General features: G+C 46.7%; 1 protein-coding gene across 3 annotated transcripts in view; it reads left to right on the top strand.

Moving 5' to 3' along the window:
- GINS4 (GINS complex subunit 4) overlaps positions 1 to 18,795 on the top strand; it is an 82,829-nt gene that overhangs the window by 13,614 nt on the left and 50,420 nt on the right. For 2 of the 3 annotated variants that reach the window (XM_086943602.1, XM_086943603.1), the window contains exons 2-3: positions 1,972 to 2,160; positions 7,483 to 7,569. In XM_086943602.1, the coding sequence (XP_086799728.1) occupies positions 2,065 to 2,160; positions 7,483 to 7,569 (183 nt within the window). In that variant the 5' untranslated portion in view covers positions 1,972 to 2,064. The remainder of the gene's footprint in view (positions 1 to 1,971; positions 2,161 to 7,482; positions 7,570 to 18,795) is intronic. The other variant, XM_086943604.1, reaches the window with a different exon arrangement.

Here is an 18,795-nt window from a genome sequence, read left to right as displayed (position 1 = left end):
CAATCGCAGCGCGGCCCGGGACAAAGGGGCGGGGCTTAAAAAAAGCACCAGAAACGCCCCCGAATCGCGTTTTCGTGAGAAAGCGCGATTGACAGCCTCTGTCTCCCAATGGCTAGTCTCCATTTATGGAGCTAACCAATTGGAAACAGAGGCTGTCCTAACCTCACTATTGAAAACAATAGATTTCGATCTGGGAGGGGCTTCGCCCCTCGCCAGGTTTCGAAACCTAAAAACAATTTGTGCATGCAACACCAGTCGGCGTGACACACAGGCCTAGAATCTTAGCAGGCAAAATGTCACATTTTCTTTAAAGGCTAGACTCTGACCTTTAACCCCTTCACTGCAGCGGCTATTCCGCCGCAGTGCTAAGGGGGCGGGGCGGAAATGCGGCGGGCGCATGCTGGTGACGGAACCGCTCCGTCACCAGCGTCGGTTGCGCTGTGCTTATGACGGAGCGGTTCCGTCATGGCCCCGCCCGCTCAATTGAACGCTCAGCGCAGGCGCGGAATCCGCGCAGGAGCGTCGGGTGGGCCATGACGGAACCGCTCCATCATCAGCACAGCGCCACCGCGGCTGATGACAGAGCGGTTCCATCATCAGCAGGGGAGGGGTTAAATGCACCTCCGCTCATAACTCTCCTTTGTGGAGTGGCTCCTGGGAGGTGCAGAAGCTTTAGACAGCAACACCACCTCTTGTGGAGCCTACCTACAGATTCCTGCATTTGAATAAAGAAGCTGTTTTGACACATTATAGTGCTGCTCCACAACCTATGTCAGTCATTTGTCTTCCTTAGAAACATTAATTTTGATTGTTTATCATTTAAGGCAGTTCCCAAGTTGCCCCACGTGTCAAACTTTGCGTGAATTCATTCCCTGTGAACTTAAAACCAAAAATCTTGCTTAGCGTATATTGCTTCTAATAAATAATAAAATTACAAAATATTAACTGACCCAATATATTTTTTTTATACATTTACTTTGTCATTTTTTTCTGGTTTTGACATCTTTCAATATAAAGTACACCACCACATTTAATTTAATTAGAAAAACTCTAAATCATTTGCCATGTATTTCTTTTGAAATAAAAACATTAGGCAATCAATACAACCCACACTAAGCTCGAAAACATCCCATTCTCACCAACTTATACACACTAATAACAAACATCGTTTCTTTAATTTACCTCCCCACACCAGCTCCTTCAAATCCATCACCAGTAACGTCCCGGTATTACTTGCTTTGCCATAAAGCCATATCACGTGTTGCCAATTGTAACTAGTTGGGTAATTCAATTGTTATTTTACACACTCTCTCTCGCAAGTTTCATCTTCTAAAATCGTGGACATGACCATAAGCAGAGTGCGCTTGCTTCCTCGCTGGCATTGGTGTGGGTGTTGGGCTACAACTAGCTCCCAGCCAGGATGAGACTAGAACAAAAGAAGTGATGATGGCCCTTTAAGTGAAAGCATCTTTTGAACCCAGATGGAATTGAAAATAAGGAGTCACCAGACCCTGCAGGTTGATGCTCTTAACACAGAGCAGGGAAAACGTGGGTGTTGCTGATTTTGACCTGGTGTCAGTAAATATTTGCAGTGGGACAGTCAGCAAATTTATATGAGGTCACCCCGGGTCTCTGGCTCAATAATAGGCGTCAGTTCCACGATTCGATAAGATCTCTCTTATTCCGAGTGATGCGACTGAGTGGGTATAGCCATTGCAGGTGTGCACACCCCATTGGAACAGGCGTGTGGCAGTGCTTATGACCGACACCAGACAGGCACCTCAGCAAAACCTAGAAAATGAGCCAACAGTTTTTCTAAATGTGCTTGAAGCAGTTGAGAATATCTGAGAACTTGATGTGACTTGAGACTTCCTGTTCTTCGTTTTGAGAGTGTGTAATTTGAGATGAAGGGAATGGAACCTTAAGACTGTTGCATTTTATTTTTTAATATTTTTTTATTATTCACTATAGGCAGTGTGGTACGTCTTCTCCCTGTTGCCTCTCTGGTTGTATGGCACGTTCTGGCCTCCCTGGAACCAGACAGTGCTCTGATCCTGGTGGAGTATGGCAGAGGAGCTGGACCTGTTTGATCAGAGCTCTGATGCAGGGAGTGATGAGGTGCTCCTAACCCCTGCAGAGCTGATTCGTCGACTGGAAGAGGTGAGTGTCATTGGTGCTCACTTTGGTGCTGAACGGAAAGAGGAATTTACCTAAAGATTTAAGACACATGAAGTGCTTTCTGTGGCCTAACCCCCGCCCCCGTTTTCCCCAGTGGTATCCTCATATTCATCTCCTAGGGCTTTCGTGATGTATTTGTGAGGTTTTTCATGTCTCAGTTGCCCTCTTGGTGTTTTAATGCCTTTAGGGGTGGAATGTTAAACCTTAACTACATGAGACACTTATGATTTCCCTCTGCATTGCAGTCTACACTGATATGACTTTACAGCCAATACTCTCTTTTTATCCATGTCTCGGGCCTCTCAGTCCTGCCACCCGAACTGCAGATTGCATAACACTGCGAGTGTTTCTTCTAAGAAGTGTCACAGCACCCTCTGAAACCGAGCACGTCACCCGGAGCAGCGCCCAGCTCTCTGCTCCCCGGCCATGCCAAACTAAACACCGCAGAAAAAGACGGGGCCCTGAAAGTAGATGGCAGGCATCGGAGGGCAGAGTGCAGAGTGCTGTTGAGGGCAGAGTGCTGTTGAGGGCAGAGTGCTGTTGAGGGCAGAGTGCTGTTGATGGCAGAGTGCTGTGGAGGTGTGAGACCTGGGGTTACCAGCCCTCAAGGGGGTAGCATGGCACGAGCAGCAAGACAGCCAGGGGCTTGTGTGTAAAGCAGCTACTTAACGCACACATCCAATGTAAGACCCAGTGGCGCAATAATGGAGACCACACCAGAAGTTGTATTTGAAAGAATCAAGATCTTTTATATAAGCTTTCAAATAGAGCGTTGCATTATTAATTCGTCAGCATCACATTGAGACTTTTCATGAATTACGTTCCAGTTACAGTTCCTATAAATAGGTGAACATTTCATTAGATTAATAACCAGATCATCTAGCAGTGAAACACTAACTGACCCCGCCTGTCGTATCAAACTCTCTGACAGGCAACGGGGTAACTGTATTAACCTGGAGGATCCTACAAGAAGCGTCTATAGTAATGCATTTAAATATCACACCAGAGCCTCTCATGGACTCTTTTCCTTACAACATATCGGCAAGTACTTATCAGTTCAACAAGGAACTCCAAAGAACATTGTGACAAGCTTTTCTTTTTGTGAATTCCGGCTGGCTTGCGACCTAGATTAGATCATCAGAATTCTATGGAAGCCCACCTCTGCAAGAAAATTCAGGACAGTGAAGTGAATCTCCCTCTCAATTCAGGCTTGTAAATACGGTGCACTATAACCTTTCAGGCTTGTAAATACGGTGCACTATGAACAGTTCAGCTTACAATTATGTGCTCTCTGAACATTACAGGCTTGTAAATATGGCGCACTATAACATTGCAGACTTGTAAATATGGTGCACTATAACATTGCAGACTTGTAAATATGGTGCACTATAACATTGCAGTCTTCAAACTCCATACTCTTGAGGCACAACCGAAGGGGGGCCAACAGGGCCCAGTCTCAGCTAACCCCGGGGGAGGGGCGACCTCGGGCCTCCCTCGGCCTATCGCCCTCCTCCCCAGGGGGTTACCTTGTGTTCTTCGGCCCTCCGGGGCCCTTGCTAAGTATCTACTTTGGGGGGAAGCAGCTCCGGCCCTGTGTGACGCGGGGGCAGTTCCTGGAGCCTCAGCGCCGGGGCGAAGCTGGGCCTGCGTTTGGGGCGGCAAGCGAAGGGGGGCTCTCAGGCTCAGCGGCCCCCTCCGTAGGGAAATGCAGCTCTCTTCAGCCGCCAGGCCGTGTCAGAGGGGCCTGAGAAGACGGCCAAGGTAGGAACAGTGTGGGCCCGGCCGCAGGACCAATCGCGGCACCAGGAGACGGGGGCGCGGCCAATGACAAGGCCGAACCCCTCGTCACGTGACGAAGGCAGCGCTCTGGCTTCAGGCCTAACGAGGCCTGACTAGATTACGCGGCGGCCCTCTCCAAGCTCCCGGGGCCGCCGAGGGACGTCACAGCGCCTCCGCAGCTGTGGGGGCGATCCGGTGCGCTGCGCGACAGCGGCAGACAGCAACAGGCCCACGCAGCGCTCGGAGTCAGCAGGTGAGCGCTCAGGGCAGATGCAGCGCCTCGCTGACCGGATGTTTTCCTGAGGGGGAGAAGCGCTTTAAAATGCCAGTGCCTCGCAGTAGGACTTCAGCGCTAGAGTCTGGAGGCCACAGTTACCTCAGGGCAAGCAGGATGGGAGCAATTACTTCACAGCGCTTGGCAGTGTCAATTACTTCACAGCGCTTGGCAGAGTCAACACAGCGCTTGGCAGAGTCAATTACTTCACAGCGCTTCGCCCACAGTTCAGTCAGGGGAATAATGTCAGCCCAATTGTAGGCAGGGGATGCGCAGGGCAGCACAGTCCAGTACCTGATCCCAGAAAGCAGTCTTCTTGGCGCTTGGATGGCTCTGTGCCCTTGGTTACTGGTTACTTGAAGTTACTGGGGGGGGGGGGGGGGTGATGAGCTGAAGGCCTGAGGAATTTCTCTTCAGTCACTGCAGATGGTCCCTGGGGTTCCCTACCACTGGGCCAGATCGGGGGGGCTAGCTTAGGACACCTCACCCAGCTTGAAAGGCAGCACCTAAATCCTGTCACTCCCAGTAGCATAGGTTCCTCACTAGGCCCTCCCGCCTAAACTCCTGTGTGGGTTCCCCAGGTCAGTGATGCCCCAACTGACTAGAAAGTTTCCCTCCTTTTCCTTATATAGTGTCAGTTGGCAGTGGCAGTTGGTGCCTCCCCTATTCTGGAAGGTTCCTGGAGCTTCCCTCATTCTAGCTATGGGCCGGCTGGCAGGCTGGTATGGCAACATTGTTTAAGGGTTCCAGCCAGCTCCTGGCTACTAGAGTGCGCCTAATCAGACCACGCTGCAGTAGCAGGGGTCAGTGGCAGCCATGTTGAGGGTAGAGGGCACCAACACCTAGCATTGATTTCAATAATACACAGGCCATTACAACTCAATAATACACATTACATTTCAATAATACACAGACCATTAAAGCCTCGCAGGGCCTCGCAGGGCCTATACAATTTCATTATAAAGGGGGGACATCCTAAATTAGGGGTAGCAAAAAGCGAAATATTTCATGGAAAAGGGCCAAGTCCAACAAGAGGGCTGTGTGCCGTAGAGGGCTGTGTGCCGTAGAGGGCTGTGTGCCGTAGATGGCTGTGTGCCGTAGAGGGCTGTGTGCCGTAGAGGGCTGTGTGCGTAGAGGGCTGTGTGCCGTAGAGGGCTGTGTGCCGTAGAGGGCTGTGTGCCGTAGAGGGCTGTGTGCCGTAGAGGGCAGAGTGCCGTCGAGTGCTGTCGAGGGCAGAGTGCCGTCGAGGGCAGAGTGCCGTCGAGGGCAGAGTGCCGTCGAGGGCAGAGGGCTGTCGAGGGCTGTTGAGTGCTGCTGAGGACAGAGTGCAGAGTGACTGTTCCAGAGAGAGCAGGTTATGCTTGTGCGCTTACACGGTGCACTGACACACAGGAGCTAAAACAAAGAACAGCTGAACACGTGTCTTGGGAGCTTCATTGAGGCAGCCGGCCCTCTGTGAGGGGAGTAGCAAGGAGGGGACGCCTCAACCAATCAAGCGCAACTACTCCCAACCTACTGTACGGTACAACACAGGCCAAAGGGCAGTGCTAGGTCTTTTCACATTACGTAGGGTGAGCAGTGTGTGAGTGTATAGTGTGAGCAGTGTGTGAGCGTGCAGGGTGAGCAGTGTGTGAGTATGCAGGGTTAACAGTGTGTGAGCGTGCAGGGTGAACATTGTGTAAGCGTGCAAGGTGAGCAGTCTGTGAGCGTGTAGGGTGAGCAGTGTGTGAGCGTGTAGGGTGAGCAGTGTGTGAGCGTGTAGGGTTAGCAGTGTGTGAGAGTGTAGGGTGAGCAGTGTGAGAGTGTGTGTGCAGGATGAACAGTGTGTGTGTGCAGGATGAACAGTGTGTGTGTGCAGGGTGAACAGTGTGTGTGTGCAGGGTGAACAGTGTGTGTGTGCAGGGTGAACAGTGTGTGTGTGCAGGGTGAACAGTGTGTGTGTGCAGGGTGAACAGTGTGTCAGTGTGCAGGGTGAACAGTGTGTTAGTGTGCAGGGTGAACAGTGTGTCAGTGTGCAGGGTGAACAGTGTGTGAGTGTGCAGGGTGAACAGTGTGTGAGTGTGCAGGGTGAACAGTGTGTGAGTGTGCAGGGTGAACAATTCCAATCCAAACCACATAATTCCACTACACACCACATGCATACACTCCATAACACATGGCTATAAGACATTGCTGTTTGTCTCCATCATTGAGGATGGAACAGGATAGAATTTTGATACTCATTTGTTGAGTGAACCACCCACCATGTTCTCTTAGCCTATTAATTGCAAACCATTAAAAAGCAACCAGCGTATTCTATTTGTTAGACCTACTATTTCTAAATGTCATATCTATGCTCCATTAAACTTTTACATATGAAAAAACAAGCATGTGATTGATCAAAAGTAAAATAAAATGCCCAAAAAGCTTTCTGCTTTTCCAGTTGTGACTATGTTAGTTTTTCGTATAGTACACTCACAGCTCATTCCGATCAAAGCAAAACCCAAGCCTTACACACCTAGTCCTTAAAAAAAATATTTTACAAATAATTTCCCTTTGCTTCATTTGTCACAACTTGTATCAAGGTCATGAGTTTGAAATATTGATAATTGCTCCTCTTTGCATGGCGTTTTAAGTACAATTTTGCATTCTTAATTTGTTGAATTTCATGTTGGGTGTGTGTTTCTTTCTAACTTCATACCATACCATGCAAAAACTACATATTTATTATTCGACATTTTTATGTAGCATTGTGTATTGCACAGAATTTTCACCAATGTGCCTTCCCAGACAGTGTGTATTAGTTATGACTAGAATACATACTTTGTGTACATATTTACATTTATACAGCGAAGCTTGTATCTTAGATGTAACTCCCAGGTAGGTCCATTCCCATTAGATTGAGAGATATCGTGTGGTTATGATATTACTTCCTGTAACATCACTTCTGTGACGTCAGTCCCAGAGGTGTACTAGCATATGTTAATTAGCCACCTCACAGTTTTTTAGATGGTCTGCTCCGTGTTTAGTGTAGTGATAATTTCAGGTGGCTGAAAAGCAGTGTGGGGGAAGAGAGTGCCTTAATATACCTCCCTGTGCCTCCTTTGAATTTCATAACATTTCTCTGCTTGCTCAGCTTTAACAACATTAGATTGCCCCTACATGTCTTCTTACCATGAGATTGTAGGAGAGGGGTCAAAGAGGCATTGGCACTGTATAGTTAGCCGTATTTTCATGGTATCTCACCTTCCACTCTTCTCTTTTTAAACCAGGCGTGGTTGAATGAGAAGTTTGCACCAGAACTGCTGGAGAGTAAATCAGAAATTGTGGAATGCGTCATGGAGCAGTTGAACCACATGGTAATGTATTTGTGTGATTAGATGGTTGCACAGATGCTGCTTGCACGAGGAAGCAAGTTAATCTGATCACATGGCCTCACGGTGCTTGTATTTTTCACAGCTTTATTACACTTTCAGTGCTATCCCGGCTCTGCCTTCTCTTGATGTCAGACTCCCTACACTCTTGTAGAGTTGTTGATTTTGTTATCTATTATGGCTAGTGATAATGTTGAACTTTTAGCAGTAATATTTAACAATATTTTTAGTGTTTGGATATAGACAGCTTTAGCTGTTTGTCGCAAGCGCTAATGAGACTAGTATACAGTTGTGGTATATACTATGGATGGTTACAGTGTGCCTTTGGCTTTGTCTTTGAAGATGTGCAAAAGTTGTTTTTTTTAATTTATTTTTTATACTCAACAATTTCATATGAAAGAAGGGCATTAACCTGCCCCATTGTGTGTATTGCGTGCAGTGCCTGCCACATTTGTTGTCTTTGTCAGTTCTTGTTATATATTGCAAACGCACAATGGTCCTCATAACGGATGGCCCAGAGTGGTATTCCAATGGGGATTGTGGTCCAATGTCTTGCAGTGCTTCACCTCAGTAGCCTTATTTAGGAGTTATATAAAGTTCTGAATGTAACTTTTTGGTTACTGTAGAGCACAAAGATGATGGGATGAATGTCCGGTCTGAAGAAAAGCCTTTCTGTGGGAGAATACATCCATCCAGGTTTGGTAAATGCCCATCGCTGATGCTTTGCGATCGGGGGGTCCTAGAGTTTGTAATGTCCATTTAGAAAGCAAGTCTGAATAGCTCTGTTTTCAGGAGTTTGCTGAATCGTACTTGATTGGGTCCAGATCTCAGTGAGTAGTTGCATGTCTTCCACAGTCTTAACTCCCAAAATTAGCAGTGCTTTGTAAGGGTCAGGAAATATTTATTTGGCTTAAAATTGATTCTGTGCAGTGGTTAAGAGGTGCTTCTTACTGGCCACAGAATCAAATTGTAACACAGTTATTCAGTAGCTTAAAACGCATTACACATCACAAAAGTGCATACTGGTATTCAGACGTGAAGAATAAAATTCTGGATTCCGTATGTAGCAAAAGCAATTTCCACCAAATTTAGAAAACCAAACCTCTTTCACTTCCTGCCTATCCTCCTGACACTAGTTCTTTATAAATCTAAGCTCACAGGCTTTCTTTCCATGGTATGCATTAGGAATGGAGATTATGGATGTTTCGCTTGCCTTTTAGTGGAAAATGATCACAAATGTTTGAGCCCATTAGAAGATATGTTCACTCAGAGGAACAATGGGCTGGTTGGAGTGTTGGCTCAAAAGCTGTACCGGATCTATGGGCTACTGGAGCTAGAGAGAGTTCGGTTGAGCATTCTGAGGGATGTGAGAGAGCTCCCTCTGCACCTGCTTCTTTCCTTGTTGCCTATGTAAATCTGCAGGCCAAATCTAATTATTTTGCCTTGTGTAAAAACTCATGCTTGAAACTGTTAAACCTCCTTTCATACCTTTACCAGGTTTTCGTTAAATTTTACATTGAAAATATACAATTTTGTACATCCATATTTTACAGCACAGGTAAGATTATGAATGTCTGTATAGCAGTTTCATTGATTTGGCGGAAGTGGCAGCACAAGTGTAGTGCTATGACCATGTGATATGCTTCTGTTATTATGTCCCTCATTTTATCCTGCCACTGTGTGGACTTTATTATCCGATTTGTTACGTAGGTGATACTGCAGCGATGTAATGCGTCTGTCCTTAAATCCTTTGCTGCCTAAGTCTTTGTATCTTCAGTGTCCTCTGCATAAAGGCCACTTGCACTGCACATGGATAGACACTACTCCAGTCTTCAAACTTATTTCTGTTGCTTAGAAGTGGGGGAAGGAGGAGGTAATTCGCCATCGTTTCTGTAGAAGTCATTGTAATGTATGTGAGATTGTTGGCAAACCGTTGACTTGTGTCTTCAAATTCACAATTAGCTGGATTAAGACGACTCTGAGCGAATGCATAGTGTACACAGAGTTCACTGCAAGGCTTGGTTCATTTGCCATTATTCTTGGTATCTAGATCCTACACATTGCAACATTTAGGAATAACTAAAATTGTAGAAAAAAAGTCGGGGGAAATTAATTTCCCCATCAACTTAGTGTAGGAGGTTTTAAGAATAAGAAAACTAAAATAGCAGCAATGTTTGCTTTAGTAATTTGTTGGTCCCCCATCTCAATCGGGAGTGATTAGGAGGGCCAGGACATTCTTTATCTCGGATTTGTGTGTAGATTTGCGACATGCAGGTCATGTTGGAAATAATTTAAATGGTTGATGTATTGGCAGTCAGAAGGAAGATGGTGGTCAGGTACGGGTCCTGCCACTACTGAAATCCAAAGGGCTTGCTGGTGTTACAGTGAAAAGGCAGCATATACCCAAATCCAACCGGCAGCAACAAAGGTTTGCCCTGCAGTTCACCATTATTACATGGTGGCGTCCAATGACTTTATCATCTAAACCAGGTGGGTACACCTCAGCATAACCTTTTTTTTTCCAACCAATACATACCCTCCCTTGTTTCATTGCTTTTGTATGTTTTTGTTTAATTTGTGTGCACTTGTATTTTTGTAGCATTGCTTGAAGCTCCACTGCTTGTGATTTAATCTAGTTTAGCTAAGGGTTGTCCATAATTATACAGGGAACAATAAACCTGACCCATTTAGATTGTTTGGCCACAATAAAATGTAAAGAAAATTGGGTCAAAAGCAATTTCAACCTCACAACTTTCTCAAATTGGTTATAAAATAGGAGTTGCAGGAAGTTCAAGTAATCTATGTGTGCCATTTGATGTGGCTTCATATAATAAACCATCACAGCAGAAGACAGTATAGTACTAATTGAATTTTGCAATAATATATGCAATAATAGTCCACCGACCCACATGATTTATCACTCAAATTTCAGATTCACGCACTTTTGGAAATATATTTTTGTCTCAAATTTCAGCTGCCATTGTGGCTGACAGGCCCCAAGATGGTGGTTTCTCTTAGGTGTCCCATCTAGGCCCCCCGTATTGCACCAGCTGGCTGCTCCCTCTGAAGCATTTCTGAGGTCAGAGCAAGGAGGGGAGTACTGGACACCCCTCTGCCTTGAAAGTTCTTAACGCAGCAGCTCCAACCGTTATCTCAAAGGTGTCTTTTAGTATGCTGCGTCTGATCAACTGGTGGCACAGCTCGTGAATGTAGAAGTGAGCAGAGGCAGGCAGCAGGGACCCTGTGGGGTGCCACTCGGGGTGGAAGCCTGAGCAACCTCGAGGTTACCAGTGCTGGTAGTATTGCTGGTGCTCAACAGCTGAGGGGAGGATTTTCAGGATCCCAGCGTAACCAGAGTCAAGGCAGTTCAAAGATGATGCCCAGAGACTCTTGCTGGGGTAGAATGAAGCAAGAGAAAAAGTGTTCATGACCCTGGGGGGTTTGAACAATGGTTGCAAAATACTGGATGGCACCCTTTCCTTGTTTGGGGCAGAAACTCACTAAGAATAGTGAAGGGGTATCCTGAAGTGGACCCACTTGAGGAAAGGGGCTGTGCTTGGGCTCCTTAATCACTCTATGGCCTCTTGGTAGAACATCATTTGGGAACCATATCTGGGAGACTGACAAAAGAGGATTTCTTCAACCCCAGAAGTGGTACCCAGAGTGCAAGAAAAAGCAGCTAGCACACAGTCCACTAAAGAACTGAAGCTTACACCAGGTTAGAAAGCCCTGCTCCGAGATGGCTTATATAAGCCCAAAATAGTATGTGCATTGAGAGCAGTGGAAGACAAGTTGGAGGCACTGACCAACAGAGTGGCATATGCTAAGCGAGAAGGAGAGGCTGTAGACATGGACAGCAAAATACAGGAGCTTGAAGCGCTCAGGACCAATGTGATTGATAGCTTCACATTACTAGAAAACAATATTGAAAGTCTAGACCACATCCACAGAGGAATCCAGTTGTGTGTGCTGGGGACCACCACAGTCCATGCCAACACACTGTGAACAGAACTGTGTACTGTTTGGTGACGTCCTAAGTATGGAAATGGAGATGGTACATCCTGTAGTTGGGGTGTGTTTAGATTACCTCAGTAGAGTGTTGGTTCAATATTGTCTGCAGAGTTGAGGGAAAGCATACAGCGTTTAATAGTCAAGAATGGCAAAGTGATGAAAGATGCAAGGCTCCTTTTCTGCTATGATCTCAGTCCAGATACTTTAGTCTCAAAAACGCCCTGATGAAGGTGAAACAACTTGATGGCAATGGGTATTACAGTGTCAGACGACTTTCCACTGAAACAGAGTGTGACCTCTACTGGAAATAAATATTTGTTCTCACCAGAGTCCATGTGAGGAACTTTTTGGTTAGCATTCCTGCAGACAATGTGACATTGTGAAAAGTGATGAGTAAAGTGGTCCTGGGTTGCTATTTTTCCTGAGGAGAAATGTTTTCTGTCGGAGTTATTAAGGATTCTCCCTCTCCACCACAGCTACTGGGAAGGGTATGAATGGAAGGGGTTGGGTTTTGGGTGTCATTTGCTCTTAGTTCTGTGTATTGTGTCTCCATATTGCCCTGCCGGCACTAGAGCCACTTGTGACTAAATGCAGTGATTGTGGCCTTAGATGAAACGATTGTTTAATTACCAATCTTCAGTATTTATTTGTTTTTTGAGTTTTATATAGTGCGAGCTAGACTCGTAGGTATCAGAACGCTTTACAAGATGTGGGCTTAGGTAATTAGAGCTACAAGCGAGGATAAGTGTAGGGAAAACAGTCAAAAGAAGTACAAGCAATATAAAAATAATATGAGAAAATCAAAAAGTACATAACAAAACATTAGGTATTGACGGTAGTGCAAAAAATAGTGCCCAAATGGATCCGGTGACTGTAATGGAGGAGTTGAGAGGGTGGTTCTCTGTTATGATGTTCTTGATAAATATGCTTTTTTTGTTCAGTTTGCAGAATCCATAAATAAATTAAAGGTAAAATTCAACTGATCTTTTTCAGATCAGATTAGCTTTATTCGATTTTTGTTACATAAAATCATAAAAGCAACATTTCATATATATTCATACAATAAAACCTTTTGTTAAAACAGTATTAAATCAGTTTAAGGTACTTCGCTAATCACTAAATTCCGTTTTCTTAAAACATTTTTTAAAAATCCAGTCATCACCATGGTACAAGTAGCATTTCCCAGTTGCTGCAGGCTAAGAAACGCAGGGCGGCATTGCCGACAGGCACCTTGTTTCAGATACTGTTTGATCCACCTTTTACGCTCACTCTCATACAATTTACAAAACAATACTATATGAAAGGTGGATTGCACCGATATGCAGTCACATGGGCAAGGAGCTAGGGTTCTTGACCAATCGTTTTTACTTGGGAATGTAACTAACCGGTGGAATAAATTAAACCTAAATCTTGTTAAAATGAATCAGTCAAAGCCCAAGTTACATAAGGTCAAATATGGCTGAATTGTGTAGGTAGTCAGCGATAGTTGATGCTCACTAACTGTTTTCTTCGTCATCTCTCCTACACACCTTAAGAGTTCAAAATGAGCCATACATAGCCTCTTCAATTCAGACTTCGAGATGTTCATGATTGAGACTGGATTGCTAAAATACTCAGGCCGTTGTATATCTATAAATATTTTCCTGATATACTCAAGCCAGGCTATGCGCTTTACGTTTTCAAGGGCCATGACATCCTTTATTATATCCTGGTTTAGGACAAGGGCCTCTGAGACCCATACTCTGCGCCAGAGTAGAACCGGTTGTAATTTAATCAAATCGGATATGTAGTCCAACCCCATTTCCTGATGACAATTAAAGACTGAGGTACCTTTTCGGGAGAGCTAAAAGGTATCTAAGGAAGTTATTTTCTTCAACTTGGATCGCCGATGTGTCCTGATACCCCCAGATCCCAGCCCCATACAATGCAACACTTCTGCATTTAGATTTATAAATCTTTAACATGATTTCAGGGGGTCTTTTGCCCAACTTGGCGGCAACATTTCTTAGTGCTCCAATAGTGCGCTTAAAAGATAGGGTCCTATTCTTAATCTCGGGCCCCCAGGAGCCAGAGCCCTCAATTATGACCCCTAGGTATGGGAAAGTTTTTCATAAAATATACTTTTTTTTTGTCCTGAACACCAGCTCACCATTTTCTGAAAAGGCACACACTTTCGCAAATAACTGCTTTCAATTTGTAGCAAATACACAAATTCTGTCCCCTTTTTTGGCTTTTCATTTTCATCAAGTACCAAGTATGTGGACTGATGGTGATTTTATTTTCAGTTGCTACTGTTTTATATGTACAAGTTCTACCATACACACTCAGTTCAGTCTCGTGCATATCTTCGTGTGAAGGGGATGGTCCTTTTATTTCATGGATGGATGCTTCACACCAGAAGTAGTCATTTTATGCTAGGTGTTGGCAATGTAGGCGGTAGTCTGTCGATACATGCCAAGAGTAACCTCATGTTATCAGGGGTGGTCCATGTAGCCAGTGTGGGTTCTGCCCATGTAACCATCCCGGATTTTTTTCTTTTTGATCACCTGGTTTTTGGACCATTTCTGCGAGTGAGCCTACCAACTGGTGAATTGCTCAGTGTAAACACACGGTAAACTGACTGGGCGTGTTTACCAGTAGTGTTCGCCTTTTAAGTTAAGGCTGCTGCAACGTAGCACGGGTAAGGAGCACTTTGTTGGTTACATGTGTGCACATGTGGGGGCTGCTCATGTGAGACTACCTTTGTGCGCAGCCCAGTTACTGCGCACAGGTAGCCTGGCACTGCGGGGACTCTGCAGGGTTAGATTTTTTCTTGGGGTAAGCCCTATAATATTATTAGACACACGTAGGGAACATCATTGTGGGTTACTTTCCTGCCTGCAGAGACACTTTATTATATACATAGGTGGAAATCTGCCTTCGAGAGTAGTTTCTCTCCTCTTTTGCCTACAAAGTCCAGCGAGTTCTCAACCTGGGGCAAAATGTATGTACCAAGATCAAATCTGCAAGTTCCAAGAGGCTATCTGTACACCTTATGTGTCCTCCAGAATTTTCATATTCTCTTGCTCAACTCTGGATCGGAGCCCAGGCCTTTTGTCACCATGCTGGGCCAAGTTAATTACATTGCGATCCAGCAGAACAAAAGCTTCTCCACACACCGGGAGAAATTACCAGTGCTTTACTCTGCTCCTGAGGAGGAAGGGGTGGGTGAAGAAAATCTTCATCTGTTAATTGGCTGTTACACTGTGCATGTGTCTGTGACAGTCAGGCCCACTGAGCAAAGGAGTGAGCCCATACCTCTGGAGCCAACACAGGAGGGACCTCCTGTTTAGAAGTTTTGGTGCGAAATGCCCTGGCACTGATGTCAGTGAGGGTAGAGCAGAGGCGCCCAGAGAACATATAACCAAAGACTCCTGGATGGCGCCATCTTGAATTGCCCCATCATGCTGTGCAGGAGGATTGGCATAGGGTGGTGCGGTGATGTGGCACCCTAGGACTGACCACTGGTGCCTGGTATGTAGAACTCTCTGCCCCCATTTAAAGTCTTGCACAAGGGAGAGAGTTCTTTTTGTTGTAGCCGGACATTTGGACAGGGCGGTGGCAGCCATGGAAAGAGGAACCCTGGATGCCCACCTGTGCTAAAGACTCTGCCTACAGTTGAACCAGGACTAGAGGGTCTCTATCCAGGACCACGGAACCGGATCTCCTTATAGCCCCTAAACATCAGTTGGAGGGATGGGGAAAGAAGTGGACATCTGCACCCAGGAGGAGAGAAGCCCCATAAGACATGGAAAGGAACAAGGCTGGCGCAGGTAACCAGCATCTTGCAAAGTGTTCCGCCTTGGAGGCCTAAAGAAAAGACTCCCGGTGCTAGGTCTCGCCATCCTGAGCAAAGTGGCCTCAAGATCATGCAAAATGCCCCAACAGGGTCTGATATAGACATGGGAGAAGAATTTGACTTTTGACCACTACAGTGAGGACACCAACAAGGAGCTTCGCTGCCCAAAGCCAAGAAAACCTTGGAGGTGCCCTGGGTTTTAGATGATAAGCATTTTTTTTAATGTTAAATCCTAGGAGGGGGCATGTGGGGCCCCCTCGCCAGAGCTCTGGAGACCCGGGGGACCCAAACACCTGGCCAGTTTATGGATATTGGGGCCCAGGACCCCATTTCTGGTCTGCCAGCCAGCAAGAAATTGAGGAAACGCTGTTGCACATTTACTGGCCCAATCTCTCCCACCCCCGGAAAAACATAGGGGTCCAGGACCACATCCTTTGGCACCTGCCATTAGTGGTGGTGGAGGAGGAGCACTGCAGCATTCCCCTGCAAAGAGGAAAGGCCGGGACCTAATCGCTATGCCCCAATGTACAACGATCGGGAGGAGGGGGAAAGGTGAGGGGGGAGCGTAGCCATGCCACCTTCGCTGTGGTGGGCCTGCCTCCGCTCCCGGTGTCTGGAGCACCCCATTATGCCCTGCGGTACTTAAAACTAAGTCTCTGGCTGTTTTGGATGGCTTCAGGACGGAAGGGGCCCCATCATCAAGAAAAAGAGCGCTTAAGTTGAGTTGTATGAGTGCAGCAGCTGCCCCTAACGAAACTCAAAAGGATTTTTAAAAGGTGACCCTAAGTTTGCAGGGTCTAAGAAAGGATGACCATGCCCACCCTAGGACTGAAGCTGAATTCAGACAAGACGAAGGTCCTCATTTTTGGACCCACCCCATCAGCCTGGGACGACTCTTGGTGGCCCACATCGCTAGGCACAGCCCCGGAACCCACTGACCACGCACGCAACCTGGGGTCCTCCTCGACTCCACCCTCTCCATGACCATCAACTCCACCCTCTCCATGACCACCAGTCAAGTCAATGCCGTCTCTGCATCCTGCTTCAACACCCTCCGAATGCTCCGCAGGATCTTCAAGTGGATCCCTCCCGACCCGAGAAAAACCGTCACCCAGGCCCTCGTCACCAGCAGACTCGACTACGCGAACTCTCTCTACTCAGGAACAACAACCAAGCTCCTGAGACGACTACAACAAATCCAGAACGCCTTGGCACGCCTGATCCTCGACGTCCCCCGACGCTGCCACATCACACCCCACCTGAGAGGCCTGCACTGGCTCCCCGTCAACAAGAGGATCACCTTCAAATATATCATCCACGCACACAAAGCACTACACAACGCCGGAACTACATACCTCAACAACCGACTCAGCTTCCACATCCCCACCCGAAGCCTCCGCTCTGGCAACCTCACCCCCCAGCGCCTTGAGACCCTCACAGGTATGTAGCGCGCTTTAGAACTGCATTGATTGATTGAGTGATTTAATTAATTTATAAGCATTCCCCAGGCTGGAGCTTTAGCTCTACAGCCGGGAGAGCAGTGCCCTTTAAGGGCTTGTTTTGTGGCTGCAGTTTATATGACATATGGTTGTTTAAAAAGGACAGACGTGGTTCATGTTTGTAAGTGCTTTGACTTCTCGTCAGGGGTAGTAAGTGCTATATAAATACAATACAAGGATTTATTTAAAAGGGTTATGTACATTGCCTTATTTAAAGGTTGTTATTGCTGACAGCAATGTTTATTCCTGAAAGGCTGTAATGGTTTTTAATTATAATGCATGCACATGATTACAATGCTGTATTACTTATGATTGCAGATGAATTATGTCAAGTCAAGTCAAGTCAAGTCAAGTGGATTTATATAGCGCGCTACATACCCAGAGGGTCTCAAGGCGCTTGAGGAAGGGTGGGGAATTACTTGTCAAATATCCAAGTTTTAAGTTGCTTTCTGAATGCTAGGTGGTTCTGAGTGAGACGAAGGTGAGTGGGGAGTGAGTTCCAGGTTTTAGCTGCCAGGTAGGAGAAGGATCTACCTCCCATGGTGGTTTTATTGATGCGAGGTACGGTAGCAAGGGCTTGGTTGGAGGATCGTAGCTGGCGGGGGAGGGGGGGGGGGGGTGTAGAAGCAAAGTCGTGTGTTGAGGCAATCGGGTCCAAGTTCGTAAAGTGCTTTGTGTGCGTGGGTTAGGAGGCGGAAAGTAATCCTCTTATTGACGGGGGGCCAGTGGAGTTTTTTCAGGTGACTGGAGATGTGGTCTTTACGCGGGATGTCTAGTATGAGTCTGGCTGATGCGTTCTGGATGCGTTGGAGTTTTTTCTGGAGTTTTGCGGTGGTACCGGCGTATAGGGTGTTTCCGTAGTCCAGGCGGCTTGTAACCAGTGCATGGGTGACCGTTTTTCTGGTTTCGGTGGGGATCCAGCGAAATGTTTTTTTGAGCATGCGAAGAATGTTGAAGCAAGATGATGAGGCGGCGCTGACCTGTCTGGACATCAAGAGTGAGGAGTCTAGGATGACGCCCAGGTTCCGTGCGTGATCCGTCGGGATGGGTGCTTTTCCAAGAGCCTCTGGCCACCAGGAGTCATCCCAGGCGGAGGGGGAGGTTCCTAAGATAAGGACTTCTGTTTTGTCTGAGTTAAGTTTTAGACGGCTATGCTTCATCCATTCGGCTACTTCTTTCATTCCTTCATGTAGGTTGGTTTTGGCGGTATTAGGGTCTTTGGTGAGTGAGAGGATTATTTGGGTGTCATCAGCGTAGGAGATGATGTTGAGGTTGTGTTGGCGTGCGATGGCTGCGAGGGGGCTCATGCATACGTTGAAGAGGGTGGGGCTGAGTGAGGATCCTTGTGGTACGCCGCAGATGACTTCAGTGGCCTCTGACTTGAATGGTGGGAGGCGGACTCTCTGGGTTCTTCCGGTGAGGAACGAGGTGATCCATTCCAGTGCTTTTCCTTGGATTCCGATGTTTCTGAGGCGCTGTAGTAGGGTGCTATGGCAGACTGTGTCGAAGGCTGCGGAGAGGTCGAGGAGGATGAGGGCGACTGTGTCTCCATTGTCCAGTGGAGTTCGAATGTCGTCTGTTGCGGCGATGAGGGCGGTCTCCGTGCTGTGTTTGGCTCAGAAGCCGGACTGTGAGGGGACGAGGGATTTGTTGGTTTCGAGGTAGGCGGCGAGCTGGTTGTTGACAGCTTTCTCGATGACTTTGGCTGGGAATGGAAGGAGCGAGATGGGGCGGTAGTTTTTGAGTTCGGTGGGGTCAGCTGTGGGTTTTTTCAGAAGGGCGCTAAGTTCGGCGTGTTTCCAGCTTTCTGGGAAGGTGGCGGAGTTGAGGGAGCAGTTGATGACGTCTCGAAGGTGTGGTGCT

Source organism: Lissotriton vulgaris, chromosome 11 (assembly GCF_964263255.1).
Source record: "Lissotriton vulgaris chromosome 11, aLisVul1.2, whole genome shotgun sequence".
Lineage (NCBI taxonomy): Eukaryota > Metazoa > Chordata > Amphibia > Caudata > Salamandridae > Lissotriton > Lissotriton vulgaris.
The sequence above is the reverse complement of the archived record's forward strand: the minus strand, read 5'-3'. Positions and strand labels throughout refer to the sequence as shown.